This window comes from Cetorhinus maximus, chromosome 9 (genome assembly GCF_964194155.1).
Source record: "Cetorhinus maximus chromosome 9, sCetMax3.hap1.1, whole genome shotgun sequence".
NCBI classification, from domain to species: Eukaryota; Metazoa; Chordata; class Chondrichthyes; order Lamniformes; family Cetorhinidae; genus Cetorhinus; species Cetorhinus maximus.
The window spans coordinates 23,626,923-23,640,726 of record NC_135887.1 but is presented as its reverse complement, the minus strand read 5'-3'; the positions used below and the strand labels follow the sequence as shown (position 1 = coordinate 23,640,726).

The 13,804-nt window shown below is 50.5% G+C and overlaps 1 protein-coding gene across 1 annotated transcript in view; it reads left to right on the top strand.

Moving 5' to 3' along the window:
- The window catches only part of LOC144684451 (bridge-like lipid transfer protein family member 2), an 80,664-nt gene that overhangs the window by 52,832 nt on the left and 14,028 nt on the right, over window positions 1–13,804 (top strand). Inside the window, exons 30-34 of the mRNA XM_078548243.1 lie at window positions 510–665; window positions 3,426–3,547; window positions 5,738–5,918; window positions 6,753–6,839; window positions 9,300–9,410. Of these exons, the coding sequence (XP_078404369.1) occupies window positions 510–665; window positions 3,426–3,547; window positions 5,738–5,918; window positions 6,753–6,839; window positions 9,300–9,410 (657 nt within the window). The remainder of the gene's footprint in view (window positions 1–509; window positions 666–3,425; window positions 3,548–5,737; window positions 5,919–6,752; window positions 6,840–9,299; window positions 9,411–13,804) is intronic.

Genomic DNA, 13,804 nt, shown 5'->3' with positions numbered 1-13,804 from the left:
CGTGGAACCCGTACCCCAGTGAGAGTCAGTGTGTGTGGAACCCGTACCCCAGTGAGAGTCAGTGTGTGTGGGACCCGTACCCCAGTGAGAGTCAGTGTGTGTGGAACCCGTACCCCAGTGAGAGTCAGTGTGTGTGGAACCCATACCCCAGTGAGAGTCAGTGTGTGTAGGACCCGTACCCCAGTGAGAGTCAGTGTGTGTGGGACCCGTACCCCAGTGAGAGTCAGTGTGTGTGGGACCCGTACTCCAGTGAGAGTCAGTGTGTGTGGGACCCGTACCCCAGTGAGAGTCAGTGTGTGTGGGACCCGTACCCCAGTGAGAGTCAGTGTGTGTGGGACCCGTACTCCAGTGAGAGTCAGTGTGTGTGGGACCCGTACCCCAGTGAGAGTCAGTGTGTGTGGGACCCGTACCCCAGTGAGAGTCAGTGTGTGTGGAACCCGTACCGCAGTCAGTGTGTGGGAGACATGATCACCAGGATGAGGTTTCTTGTATCCTTTCTGCATTTGCAGGAACACAGTGAGCGAAAACAGCGAGTCCGCTTCCAGCTGGAGATCTCCAGCAATCCCGAGGAGCAGAGGAACAGCATCCTGCATCTTCAGGATGCAGTGAGGAAGCATGTTACACGGATACGACAGCTCGAGAAACAAATCTACCTGATCATGAAGGTAACCGAGCCTCTTATACTATCTGCTAACAGTCAGCAGAAATACAGAGCCCCTCCCATTCCCAACCCACTGCCTACAACTACAGCCTACATTTCTCTAGCACCTTTAACATAGTAAAACATCCCAAGACATTTCATGGGATTGGCACCAGACAAAATTTGACACTGAGACACCTAAGGAGATATTAGGACAGGTGGCCAAAAGTTTGGTCAAATAAATAGATTGGAAAGGAAAGGGAGGTGGGGAGTCCGAGAGGTTTAGGGAGGGAATTCCAGAGATTAGGGCCTCGACAGCTGAAGGCATGGCTGCCAATAGCCGATTAAAATCAGGGATGCTCAAGTCTCCCCTGTGTGGAGTGTTGTGTGCCAGTGATGTATCTATAATAAAACCAGAAAGGATCAGAAATGCTCAGCAGATTAGACGGTATCTGTAGAGAGAGAAATGTCTCAGTTAATGTGAAAGGTCAGCGACCAATAAGCAGCTTTTAAGTGAAAACAGAGCCAGGGAAAGCGTTGGACAAATGAAGAAAACAGAAACTGAAGAGCTAGAGTGAGGGATCAGATTTTCTCTTCACCGAAGAAGTTTCTATGATCTGGAACGCTCTGTCTGAAAGGGTGGTGGAAGCATATTCAACAGGAACTTTCAAATGGATGAATGCTTGAACAGGAAAGGTTTGCAGGGTTAGCAGGGGTGGACGGACAGTGATACTAATTGGATAGCTCCAGTAAAGAGCCAGCACAGGCATGACGGGCTGAATGGTCATCTCCTGTGGTGTATGATTCCAGGTGGCTGCTGGGGTGGAAAGGGGCAGGAGCGATTAAATGAAAAAAAGAGACGATGGTGCAAGGCAAAGGGTAACGAGACAAGTAAAGAAAAGGTTGGGTTCGGAGGAGGTGTAAATGACGACAGAATAGCAGAGGAAATGCAGGAAAACCCAGCAAAGCAGACAAGGATCCTGTGTCTCAGGAATGTGCAGAGAAGACTGGCGAGATTGCAAGGATGCAGACTACCTCACAGCCATGCACTGATGGAGGAACCCAACCCTACCGTGAGCACCAACCCACTCCACCCCCCGCCTCACCCTGCCCCACCCCACGCCACCCCCTACCCCACCCCCAGTCGCACCGCCTCATGCCCCATCCCCTACCCCACCCCAGCTGCACCACCCCCTGCCCCACCTCCAGCGCAGCAACCCCTATCCCCACCCCTACTTCCAGTGAATCTGATACACCACTATCGGTACCTACTGCCCAAGAGAATGGGAGCAGTGATTAAGATCTCCAGTTATCAAACTTGATATTACAGCCCAAGGGCTGTAAAACACCCAGTTAAACGATGAGGAGCTGTTACTTGAGCTTGCATTGAGAATTTTGGGACCAGCATAGGACGGTGGTGTCAACCATGGCTCAGCGGGTAGCTTGCGCTCTCTCTTTCTCTCTCTCACCCTCTCTTTCTCTCTCTCACTTGCACTTTCTCATTCGCTCTCTCTTGCGCTCGCTCCTTCTCTCCCTCCCTCTATTTTTCTCTTTCACTTCAGTCAGAAGATCCATAGGTTCAAACCCTATTCCAGAACTCTGAGCACATCATCCAGACATTCACACTGCCAGAACTCGCAGACAGCATTCTGATGCTGACCAGGGGATTGGTTTTTAGTGATATTGGTTATGGGATAAATATTGGCCCCAGAACACCAAGGATAATTCCCCTGCTCTTCTCCAGGGTAATGGCTGTCGGATTTTCACATAAACCTGAGAGGGCAGAAAGCACTTCCGTTCAACACATCATCCAAAAGACAACCCCGACAGTGCAGCGCTCCCTCAGTACTGACCCTCCCACAGTGCAGCACTCCCTCAGTACTCACCCTCTGACAGTGCAGTGCTCCCTCAATACTGACCCTCTGACAGTGCAGCACTCCCTCAGTATTGACCTTCAGGCAGTGCAACGCTCCCTCAATTCTGATCCTCCGACAGTGCAGCGCTCCCTCTCCCTCAGTACTGACCCTCCAATATTGCAGCACTCCCTCAGTACTGACCATCTGACAGTGCAGCTTTCCCTTAATACTGATCCTCCGACAGTGCAGCACTCCCTCAGTACTGACCATCTGACAGTGCAGCTTTCCCTTAATTCTGATCCTCCGACAGTGCAGCACTCCCTCAGCACTGACCCTCCGACAGTGCAGCTCTCCCTCAGCACTGACCCTCCCACAATGCGGCACTCCCTTAGTACTGCCCCTCAGTTAATGCAGCACTCCCTCAGTACTGACCATCTGACAGTGCAGCTTTCCCTTAATACTGATCCTCCGACAGTGCAGCACTCCCTCAGCACTGACCCTCCGACAGTGCAGCATTCCCTCAGTACTGACCCTCTGACAGTGCGGCACTCCCTCAGTACCGACTGTCCTCCAATACGGTGCTTCCTCAGCACTGACTCAGACAGTGTGGCACACCCTCAGGACTGAACCTCTGACAGTGCAGTCCTCCCTCAGTGCTGATCTTCTAACAGTGCGGCACTCCCTCAGTACTGACCCTCTGACAATGCGGCACTCTCTCAGTACTGACCCACCAACAGTTTGGCACTCCCCCAGTTCTGCTTTGAGTGTCAACCTGGACTATGTGCTCAAATCTCTGGAGTGGGACTTGCACCCAGGACCCTCTGATTTAGAGATGAGAGTGTAACCCGTTGAGCCATAATTTCAATGTTATACTGAGTTTTGTGAGGAAACAATATGTTGGATGAGGATTATTGGTCATTCTCTTAAAGTCACTGCAGGATGACCTCAGGAGCAACGTGCTGATGAAACAGAGCCAGGACCTGCAGACACGGTTGAACCAGGAGAAGATGGACCTTCAGGCCAAGAGCGAGGAGCTCAACATCCTAATCAGGCAAGTGCAGAGCTCTCTCACTCACTCCTGTATTTAACTGGGTCTCTACATAACGACCCCATTGCACTGTCCTGTTACACTGATCCAGTCATGTGTACTGAACCTATTACACAATTCTGGTACACTGACCCCATTACACAGTACTGTACCCATTACACAATCCTGTTACACAGGGCCAGTTGTTTGCACTGACTCTCTCACTCTACACTGACTTCCTCACTTAATGCAGTCTTGCACTGTTTTTTGGTTACATACAGTGACCTTATTATTCCCAGACCGAATAATGACGTTTGGATAGTTCCTCCGGCAGTCCCACCCGGAAACCTAACTGCTGTAAGTTTGTGTGTCAGCTGTGCCTCAGTCTCAGTCTGATTCACAAGGTTCTGGGTTTAAGTCCCACTCCAGAGTTTGAGAATTAAAATCAAGGCTGACACTCCAGTGCAGTACTGAGGGAATGCTGCACTGTTGCAAATGCTGCCTTTCAGATGAACCCACTCAAGTGGATATAAAGGATCCCATGGTCCTATTTCAAAGAAGAGCAGGGAAGTTATCCCCAGTGTTCTGGCCAATATTTATCCCTCAATCAACATCACAAAAAATAGATCAGGTCAATATTACATTGGTGTTTGTGGGATCTTGCTGTGTGCAAATTGGCTGCTGCATTTCAAACATTACAACAGTGACTACACTTCAATGACTGAAGTACTTTGAGATGTCTGGTGTTCATGAAAAGTGCTATATAAATGCAAGTCTTTCTTTCTTTGAGTGACAGGGATTGATTTTAGTCACAGAATTTGTATTGAGTATCCTCCATTCACTGTATTTTCCTGGTGTAACAACTCTCTTCTTATTGGGAGATGTTGCTGCAGTTTTGGTCGTGAGTTCTATTTGCTGTAGTTCGTACTGACTATTTTTAAATAGACTCTCTAGACTGTTTGCTGTAGTGCACTGTTTAAACACACTGTCTGCTGAGAGTGTTGCCATAAAGCCCACACAGACTCCAACTCATTGGTTCTCACACGTCTGTCAATAGGCATTCTGCATTTTTCTTACCAACTTTGCTGATTTCATCTTATGGTTGCTAGCAGAATGGCAACAGTGATAACCTTGGTTGTTCCTGTTACTCTTCTGCCTGTTTGCTCACTCAATCTTTCCTGAAAGCGAACACACCTAGGGCATTAAACAAAGAATGGTGGGTAGGTGGAATCTCCAGGAATTGAAGATCAATCTCCAGGACACTGCTGTGTGAAATCCTGGAGAAAAATCATCAGGACATAAAATGAAAAATAGAACAATTTTTTTTTAATTTGGAGATTTCACCGAATATAAAAATATTGAAAATGGGGACAAAAGGCAGCTTGACTGACAATCAAGCATCATCCAATTGGGTAATGTGTCTTTTTGCTTTCCAGGAGATTCCAGGCCAATCTTGGAGGGTTGGCAATGTTATTTACCTTATCCCTAAATAACCCAACAAAAATCTATCGATCTCAATCTTGAAAGTACCAATTGACTCCACCCCCCACGCACCCCAGTTCTCCCCTCCTTCTCACAGCCTGGGAAGAGAGAGTTCTAGATTCCCACTCCCCTTTGTGTGAAGAAGTGCTTTTTGGACATCACCCCTGAACAGCCTGGCTCTAGTTTTAAGGTTCAGGACTCCCCAACTCACCCACCCCACCAGAGGAAATGGTTTCTCTCTATCTACCCCATTGAATCCTTTAATCACCAACATCTCTTGTTTGATCACCTCTTAATCTTCTGAGCTGAGCTGAGTAGCCCTGTCACTTGTATTTACCTCGAGCCTCCTGGAAAGTTCTAATCAACAACAAACAGAGACTAATTTATAAAAATGCCATTTAAATGATATTTTTGTTTCCCCTTATTCAGTCTGAAAGGAAGAATCCCCCTTTCTATATCCCTTTTCACAATCTCAGGATGTCCCAAAGCATTTCAGAGACATTGAAGTACTTCTTGAAGTGGAGTTGCCGTTGGAAATGTAAATATACTTTTCCTACAGCCCATGAAGTATTTAGTAATATGACAGCCAATTTGTGCACAGCAAGATCCCACTAACAGAATACTAGCAGTCTTTCCATCTCACGCCAAGCCACGGGGTCTTGTTTACTGCTTTGATCTCTTTGCCCCATGATCTGCTGACCCTGCTTGACCCCTTGACCCTGTGCCTTTCAGGTGTTTTAAGGACTTCCAGCTGCAGCGAGCAAACAAGCTGGAGCTCCGTAAGCAGCAGGAGGATATCAGTGTGGTGAGGCGTACTGAGATTTACTTCGCCCAGGCGCGCTGGAGGCTGACGGAGGAGGATGGGCAGCTTGGCATTGCTGAGCTGGAGCTGCAGCGATTCCTGTACAGCAAGGTAATGGGAACCTGTCTGGGAGCTGGGGACCAGTAGTGGGGAGCTGGGGACCAGTAGTGGGGAGCTGGGGACCAGTAGTGGGGAGCTGGGGACCAGTAGTGGGGAGCTGGGGACCAGTAGTGGGGAGCTGGGGACCAATCAGGGAGAGCTGGGGACCAATCAGGGGGAGCTGGGGACCAGTAGCGGGGAGCTGGGGACCAATCAGGGGGAATTAGGGACCAAGAGAATTCACAATGATGGGTTATCCAATGTATAAATATAAGGATTTTTTGGGCCACATGGGACCCATCAGTCCCAAAAAGCTGTCCCCTCTCTGATAGCTGAATCCCACCTCCCTCACCCTGTTCCTCAATCCTACCTCCTCACCTTCTCCCTAGTACTGATCCACAAGGGAGGTTGCAGTCATTGTCACACACACCACATGGTGGGGAGATTTACTTCACTGAGTGTTGTTTATCAAGGAAGTGAGAGAGAGAACACAAAGGGTCAGTCTGGTCACGGAGGGTCAGTCTGGTCACGGAGGGTCGTTTTGGTCACGGAGGGTCGTTTTGGTCACGGAGAGTCGTTTTGGTCAGGGAGGGTCAGTCTGGTCAGGGAGGGTCAGTCTGGTCACGGAGGGTCAGTCTGGTCACGGAGGGTCGTTTTGGTCACGGAGGGTCAGTCTGGTCACGGAGGGTCAGTCTGGTCACGGAGGGTCACTCCACCGAGGGTCACTATGCAGAGGGACAGCCCGGTCAGGGAGGGTTTGTTCAGTCTCAGAGGGTCAGTCCAGTTTCAGAGGGTCTGTCTGCTTGGATTCTATCATCCAGGACTGAGTATTCTCTTTTCCTACAGGTGAATAAATCAGATGACACAGCAGAGCATCTGCTCGAGCTGGGGGCCTTCACCATGAACAACCTGCTCCCAAGCTCCCTGTACAAGGTAAGCAGAGTGACCTGTGTTTATACAGCACCTCCTCAACTGGGAACACGAGAGAATGTTTCAGCTACTATGAATTACTTTGAAGAACAGTCACTGTTAATGTTTAGGAGCGATGTAAAGGAATGAGGAACACTCTGATAGATTCCTGCAACTGGAGCTCATGTCCCTTACAATCTGGAGTGCACTTTGCTGGAAATATAAACTTAAATGATACCCCTTGAGTTTAGAAGATTAAGTTGGTGATCTAATCGAGACATTTAAGATGATTGAAGGATTCAGTAGGGTCGATGGAGAGAAACTATTTCCTCTGGTGAGGGGTTGGGTTTAGACCAAGGGGGCAAGTCCTTAAAATTCGAACCAGACTATTCAGGGGTGATGTCAGGAAGCACTTCCTCACACAGAGGGGAGTGGAAATCTGAAAATTGCCCCCCCAACCCCCCCAAAAAAGCTGCTGACCCCCCCAACCCCCCCAAAAAAGCTGCTGACCCCCCCAACCCCCCCAAAAAAGCTGCTGACCCCCCCAACCCCCCCAAAAAAGCTGCTGACCCCCCCAACCCCCCCAAAAAAGCTGCTGAGGCTGAAAAGTGAGATGATCAGTTTTTCTTGGGTATGAGTATTAAGGATATTGAGGGATCTGGAACCAAGATGGAATTAATCTATAGATCAGCCATGATCTAATAGAATGGCACATCAGGCTCATGGGCCTACCATATTATTATTTAAACACAGCACTCAATTAACACACAGCAAGTTGTCGTAAACAGCAGGTGAGATAAATCTGTTTCTTTCTTGATATTGCCTGAGGATAGAATTTTGGACCCAGGACACTGAGGAGAATTCCCAGCTCCTCACAGAGTGTCCTGGAATCTTGCTGTCTCTCAGTTAGACAGGCAGGGCCTCAGTTTAATATCTCTCCTGAAAGATGGCAACTCCAACAGTGCAGCACTCCCTCAGTACTGACTCTCTGACATTGCAGCAGTCCTTCAGTATTGACCCTCTGACAGTGCAGCACTCCCTCAATACTGACCCTCTGACAGTGCGGAACTCCCTTAATACTGGCCCTCCGACACTGCAATGCTCCCTCAGTACTGACCCTCCGACAGTGTAGCACTTCCTCAGTACTGACCCTCCAACACTGCGGCACTCCCTCAGTACTGACCCTCCGACAGTGCAGCACTCCCTCAGTACTGACCCTCAGACAGTGCAGCACTCCCTCAGTACTGACCCTCTGACAATGCAGCACTCTCTCAGTACTGACCCTCCGACAGTGCAGCACTCCCTCAGTACTGACCCTCCGACAGTGCAGCACTCCCTCAGTACTGACCCTCCGACAGTGCAGCACTCCCTCAGTATTGCACTGGGAGTTTCACTCTAGATTATTGGTATATCTTGAACTGTACCTGATGGGAACCAATAACGAAAAACATAATTAATGCTGGAAATAAACAACATCTAAGGCCCCCTGAGGAGATCTTTGGGCCTGGCTAGCTGTTGTTTCCAGCATTTTCTGATTTGCTTTCAACCTGTAAATAATAAGAATGAGTAGAGATCTTAAGAAAAGAATCACCGAGACTGTGATTTGGAGTGCGCTGTTGTACTGGGCTGAAAATGGCCCTGGAGAAAAGTGGACATCCAAAGACAGAAAAGCTGTGAAATGTGGTTCTGGAGAAAGATGGGGCAGGTCAGCTGGAGAGAACACGAGAGCAGTGAAGAAATTCTCAGGATGGTGGAGGAGGAAAGATCGTCAGTGAAACATCATCAAGAACAGGCAACGAGGTTCGATTGGCCATTTCTAAGGCATGAGGACTTGCTGAAGGAGGTGATTGAAGGAAGATTAGAGGGATGGAGACCAAGAGGGAGAAAGAGAATGATGATGTTAAACAACATGAAATTGGAAGAAGGAGGCTCCTGCAAGCAACTGAAGAGAAAAGTGCAAGACCACGAGGAGAGGAGAAATTAACAGAGGAGGTGCCCTCAGGCAGATCGCTTTACACCATGTGGTTGCTAACAGCAATGGTGAATCGATTGTGGGTTCCCCAGGTTATTGAGTGGACCTGTCCTCACCTGCCCTTAGTGATACTGAGCCTCAGGGGACATGGAGGCCCCTGTAGAACCTGTGCTGACTTAACTGACCAGAGCCAGTGGGTCAGAGAATGCTTCAGTTGCCCCGGGATTAGGAAGCAGAGAGTCCGTCAACTCCTGATTTTCCAGCTGGGCATTTTGTGTCCGTATCTCTGTGTGTGTACCTGACCGTGCCTGTGTGTTTCCGTGTGCCTGTGTGTTTGTAGTGTGGGTATATTTTTCACGTACATTGCACGCTCATATGTGAACATCATTAACTTGCTATTTTCTTTGGTTTATTAGTTAGTTAAACCCTCCTTGGCTGTTTCACACTGAAATATGGGATGTTGAAACTCCGACCACTTGCACGCTCAGGTTTAATGTTTGGGTTTTGCACAGGTGGTGTTGCGGCCTCAGAATCCCTCGCAGTCAGCCCGGCAACTCGCTCTGAGAATCTTCAGCAAGGTGCGGCCCCCAGTGGGTGGGATCTCAGTGAAAGAGCACTTTGAGGTAAGTTTTTAACCAATCACTGGAGTTACGTGAGAGCCAACTGCAACCTGTGATCCAGTCATCAAGGAAACTTAGGATTGCAGAGAGTTAAAAAATAAGGACAGACTGCCTCACCATTGAACCCACTCCTGCCACACATCACATACACACGATCTATCATCGGTACAGACTGCCCACCATCACGTTAAAGAGGATATTAGGACAGGTGACCAAAAGCTTGATGTGAGAGATGGGTTTTAAAGGAGCATCTGAAAGGAGGAGAGGGAGGCAGAGAGTTTGAGGGAGAGAATTGCAGAGCTTAGGGGCCCAGGCAGCTGAAGGCATGGCCACCAATGGTGGAGTGATTAAAATCGGGGATGTGCAAGAGGCCAGAATTGGAGGATCGAGGAGATCGTGGAGGGAGAGAGATAGGGAGGAGGGAGGCCATGAAGCGATTTGAATGCGTAGGTGAGAATTTGAAAATTGAGATGGTAGGCCATCGAGCACAGGGGTGATGTGTGAAGAGAATTTGGTGCAAATTAGGATACAGGCAGAATCCTAATCCAGTTGGAAATGGATAAATTCGCAGGATCTGTCATGCTCCAAAATAATCTCTTGCCTATACCTGGAATCCAGGAGGAGAGAGTATTTCAGAGGTGACTTTATCATCTCTGGAATCCATCTGTGTTCGGATTGTGGTGCTTTATCCGGGCTATTCCAACACTTTCTGGCCACCCTCCCGTCTTACCCTCTCCATAATCTTCATCCAAAACTCTTCTGCCTGAACCGGAAATCACATTCACCCAACAGCTCGTGTGTCCACTGAGCTACACGGTCTCCTGGTCTGGCAACATGTCAGCTTTAAAATTCTCATCCTTGTGTTCACATTCCTTGGGTGTGCAGAGGCTTGTGGTTTGAAGGGATGGGGAGGTTTGGGAGAGAGGAAAGGTTTGAGGAGAGGGGGAGGTTTGAAGGGAAGGGGGAGGTTTGAGGGGAGGGGGAAGTTTGAGGGGAAGGGACGGTTTGACGTGAGGGGAAAATTTGGGGTGGGGGTAGGTTTCAGGGGAGATTTGAGAGGGGGTTTGAGGGGAGGGGAAAGTATATGGAGAGGGGTTGGGAGGCTTGGTTTGGGGGAGTGTGTGGTTTGGGAGGGGTTGGGGGAGTGGGTGGTTTTGGGTGGAGGGGGTGGTTTTGGGTGGAGGGGGGGGTGGGGGGGGCGAGGTTTGAGGGGAGGGGGAGAAGACCCAGTTTTGAAATTCTGGGCAATGTTGACTTAGAATCCAGAATGGGACGTGAGCTAGTTTTACATTCAGTGAGGAAACAGTTATATTGCATTTCCAGTACAGAAACAGACCGTTTAGTCCATTGGTCGGTGTGAGTCTGCTACAATCCCATCTCCCTCATCTCAGTCTTTCAGTTTATCTCCCCTTTTCTCTCATGTACTCGTCTAGGTTCCTTTTGAAAATATTGAAGCTGTTTATTTCGACCACTCCCTGTGGCAGCAAGTTCCACGTTCTCACCACTGTCTGAGTAAAGAGGTTTCTCCTGAATTCCCAATTAAACTTATTTGTAACTAATTTCCATTTATGGCCCTAGTTTTGAATTCTCCACAAGTGGAATCATTACCTTCAGATCTAAACTGCCCAATCAATTCCTCACTTGAAAGACCTCTATTAGATCAACTCTTTTTTTTAAAAGGAAAAAGCCTTAACCTAGTAAATCCCCCTGGATAGGTGTAATTTCTCAGCCCTGACACAATCCTTTCTCCAGTGCTTCTACGGCCTTTTTGGAATCTCAAACTATGCACAATTCTCTTAAGCGTGGCCTCACCAGGGCTCGATACAAGTTTAACATAACTTAATTTCTTTAGAGTTTTATAGCCCTGGGATTAAATCCCAGAGCTTTGTTAGCTTTTTAAATTGCCTTGCTAACCTGTGATGTTGCTTTTAATGACATGAGCATCCATATCCTGAGATCTCTTTGCTCTTCTCCCTCACTCAGATTCTTATTTTCTAAGTTGTTGCTGATGTTTCTGCTTTTCAATGAACACCTTATAGTGGTGAAAGTGGAAGAGTGTATTGAAGATCAGGTGGGCGGTACTGCTGACAGGAAAGAGCAAGGGGGAGATCCTGAGCAAGGAGCGAAGCTTGACGAGTGGTTGGTGGCGGCAGAGGGGACAGCCAGGCAGAGGTGGGGTCAGGGTGGCAGAGAGAGAACTGGGTGCAGGCATTGCAGCATTATACATTCCTTTGTAAAGAGACTACAAGGCGATTTAGACAAGTTGAGTGATTGGGCAAGTACCTGGCAGATGCAGAATAATGTGGATAAGTGTGAAGTTAGCCACTTCAGTAGGAAAAACAATGGCAGAGTATTATTTAAATGGCAATAGATTGGGAAATGTTGATGTACAAAGGGACCTGGGGTGTCCTTGTACACCAGTCACTGAAAACAAGCATGCAGGTGCAGCAAGCAGTTAAGAAGGCAAATGGTATGTTGACCTTCATTGTGAGAGGACTTGAGTACAGGAACAAGTATGTCTTACTATAGCTATACAGGGCCTTGGTGAGACCACACCTGGAGTATTGTGTGCAGTTTTGGTCTCCTTACCTAAGAAAGGATATACTTGCCATAGAGGGAGTGCAGCAAAGGTTCACCGGAATTCCGAGGATGGCAGGATTATTATATGAGGGGAGGTTGGGTCAACTATTCACTGGAGTTTAGAAGACTGCGAGGAGACCTCATTGAAATGTATAAAATTCTGTCAGGACTGAGCAGACTGGATGCAGGGATGATGTTTCCTGTAGTTGGGGGATCCAGAACAAGGGGTTACGTTCTCAGGATACAGGGTAGGCCATTTAGGACTGAGATGAGGAGAAACTTCTTCACTCAGAGGGTGGTGAACCTGTGGAATTCTCTACCACAGAGGCTGTGGAGGCCAAGTCACTGAATATATTTAAGGAGGAAATAGATAGATTTCTAGGCTCTAAAGGCATCAGGGGTCTGGGGAGAGAGCAGGAGTGTGACATTGAGATAGAGGATCAGCCATGATCGTATTGAATGGTGGAACAGGCTTGAAGGGCTGAATGACTTACTCCTGCTCCCATTTTCTATATGTTTCTATATGCTGGGGTGAGGTCAGGGTAACAGAGGGAAGCCGGATGGGGGCGGGGTCAGGGTGACAGAGGGAAGCCGGGTGGGGTCAGGGTGACAGAGGGAAGCCGGATGGGGGCGGGGTCAGGGTGACAGAGGGAAGCCGGATGGGGGCAGGGTCAGGGTGACAGACGGAAGCCGGGTGGGGGCGGGGTCAGGGTGACAGAGGGAAGTTGGATGGGGGCGGGGTCAGGGTGACCGAGGGAAGCCCGATGGGGGCGGGGTCAGGGTGACAGAGGGAAGCCCGATGGGGGCGGGGTCAGGGTGACCGAGGGAAGCCCGATGGGGGCGGGGTCAGGGTGACAGAGGGAAGCCCGATGGGGGCGGGGTCAGGGTGACCGAGGGAAGCCCGATGGGGGCGGGGTCAGGGTGACAGAGGGAAGTCCGATTGGGGCGGGGTCAGGGTGACCGAGGGAAGCCCGATGGGGGCGGGGTCAGGGTGACAGAGGGAAGCCTGATGGGGGCGGGGTCAGGGTGACAGAGGGAAGCCCGATGGGGGCGGGGTCAGGGTGACCGAGGGAAGCCCGATGGGGGCGGGGTCAGGGTGACCGAGGGAAGCCCGATGGGGGCGGGGTCAGGGTGACAGAGGGAAGCCCGATGGGGGCGGGGTCAGGGTGACAGAGGGAAGCCCGATGGGGGCGGGGTCAGGGTGACAGAGGGAAGCCCGATGGGGGCGGGGTCAGGGTGACAGAGGGAAGCCCGATGGGGGCGGGGTCAGGGTGACAGAGGGAAGCCCGATGGGGGCGGGGTCAGGGTGACAGGGGGAAGCCCGATGGGGGCGGGGTCAGGGTGACCGAGGGAAGCCCGATGGGGGCGGGGTCAGGGTGACAGGGGGAAGCCCGATGGGGGCGGGGTCAGGGTGACAGGGGGAAGCTGGATGGGGGCGGGGTCAGGGTGACAGGGGGAAGCTGGATGGGGACGGGGTCAGGGTGACAGAGGGAAACCGGATGGGGGCGGGGTCAGGGTGACAGAGGGAAGCTGGATGGGGGCGGGGTCAGGGTGACAGAGGGAAACTGGATGGGGGCGGGGTCAGGGTGACAGAGGGAAGCCTGATGGGGGCGGGGTCAGGGTGACAGAGGGAAGCCCGATGGGGGCGGGGTCAGGGTGACAGAGGGAAGCCGGATGGGGGCGGGGTCAGGGTGACAGGGGGAAGCCCGATGGGGGCGGGGTCAGGGTGACAGAGGGAAGCCGGATGGGGGCGGGGTCAGGGTGACAGAGGGAAGCCGGGTGGGGGCGGGGTCAGGGTGACAGAGCGAAGCCGGGTG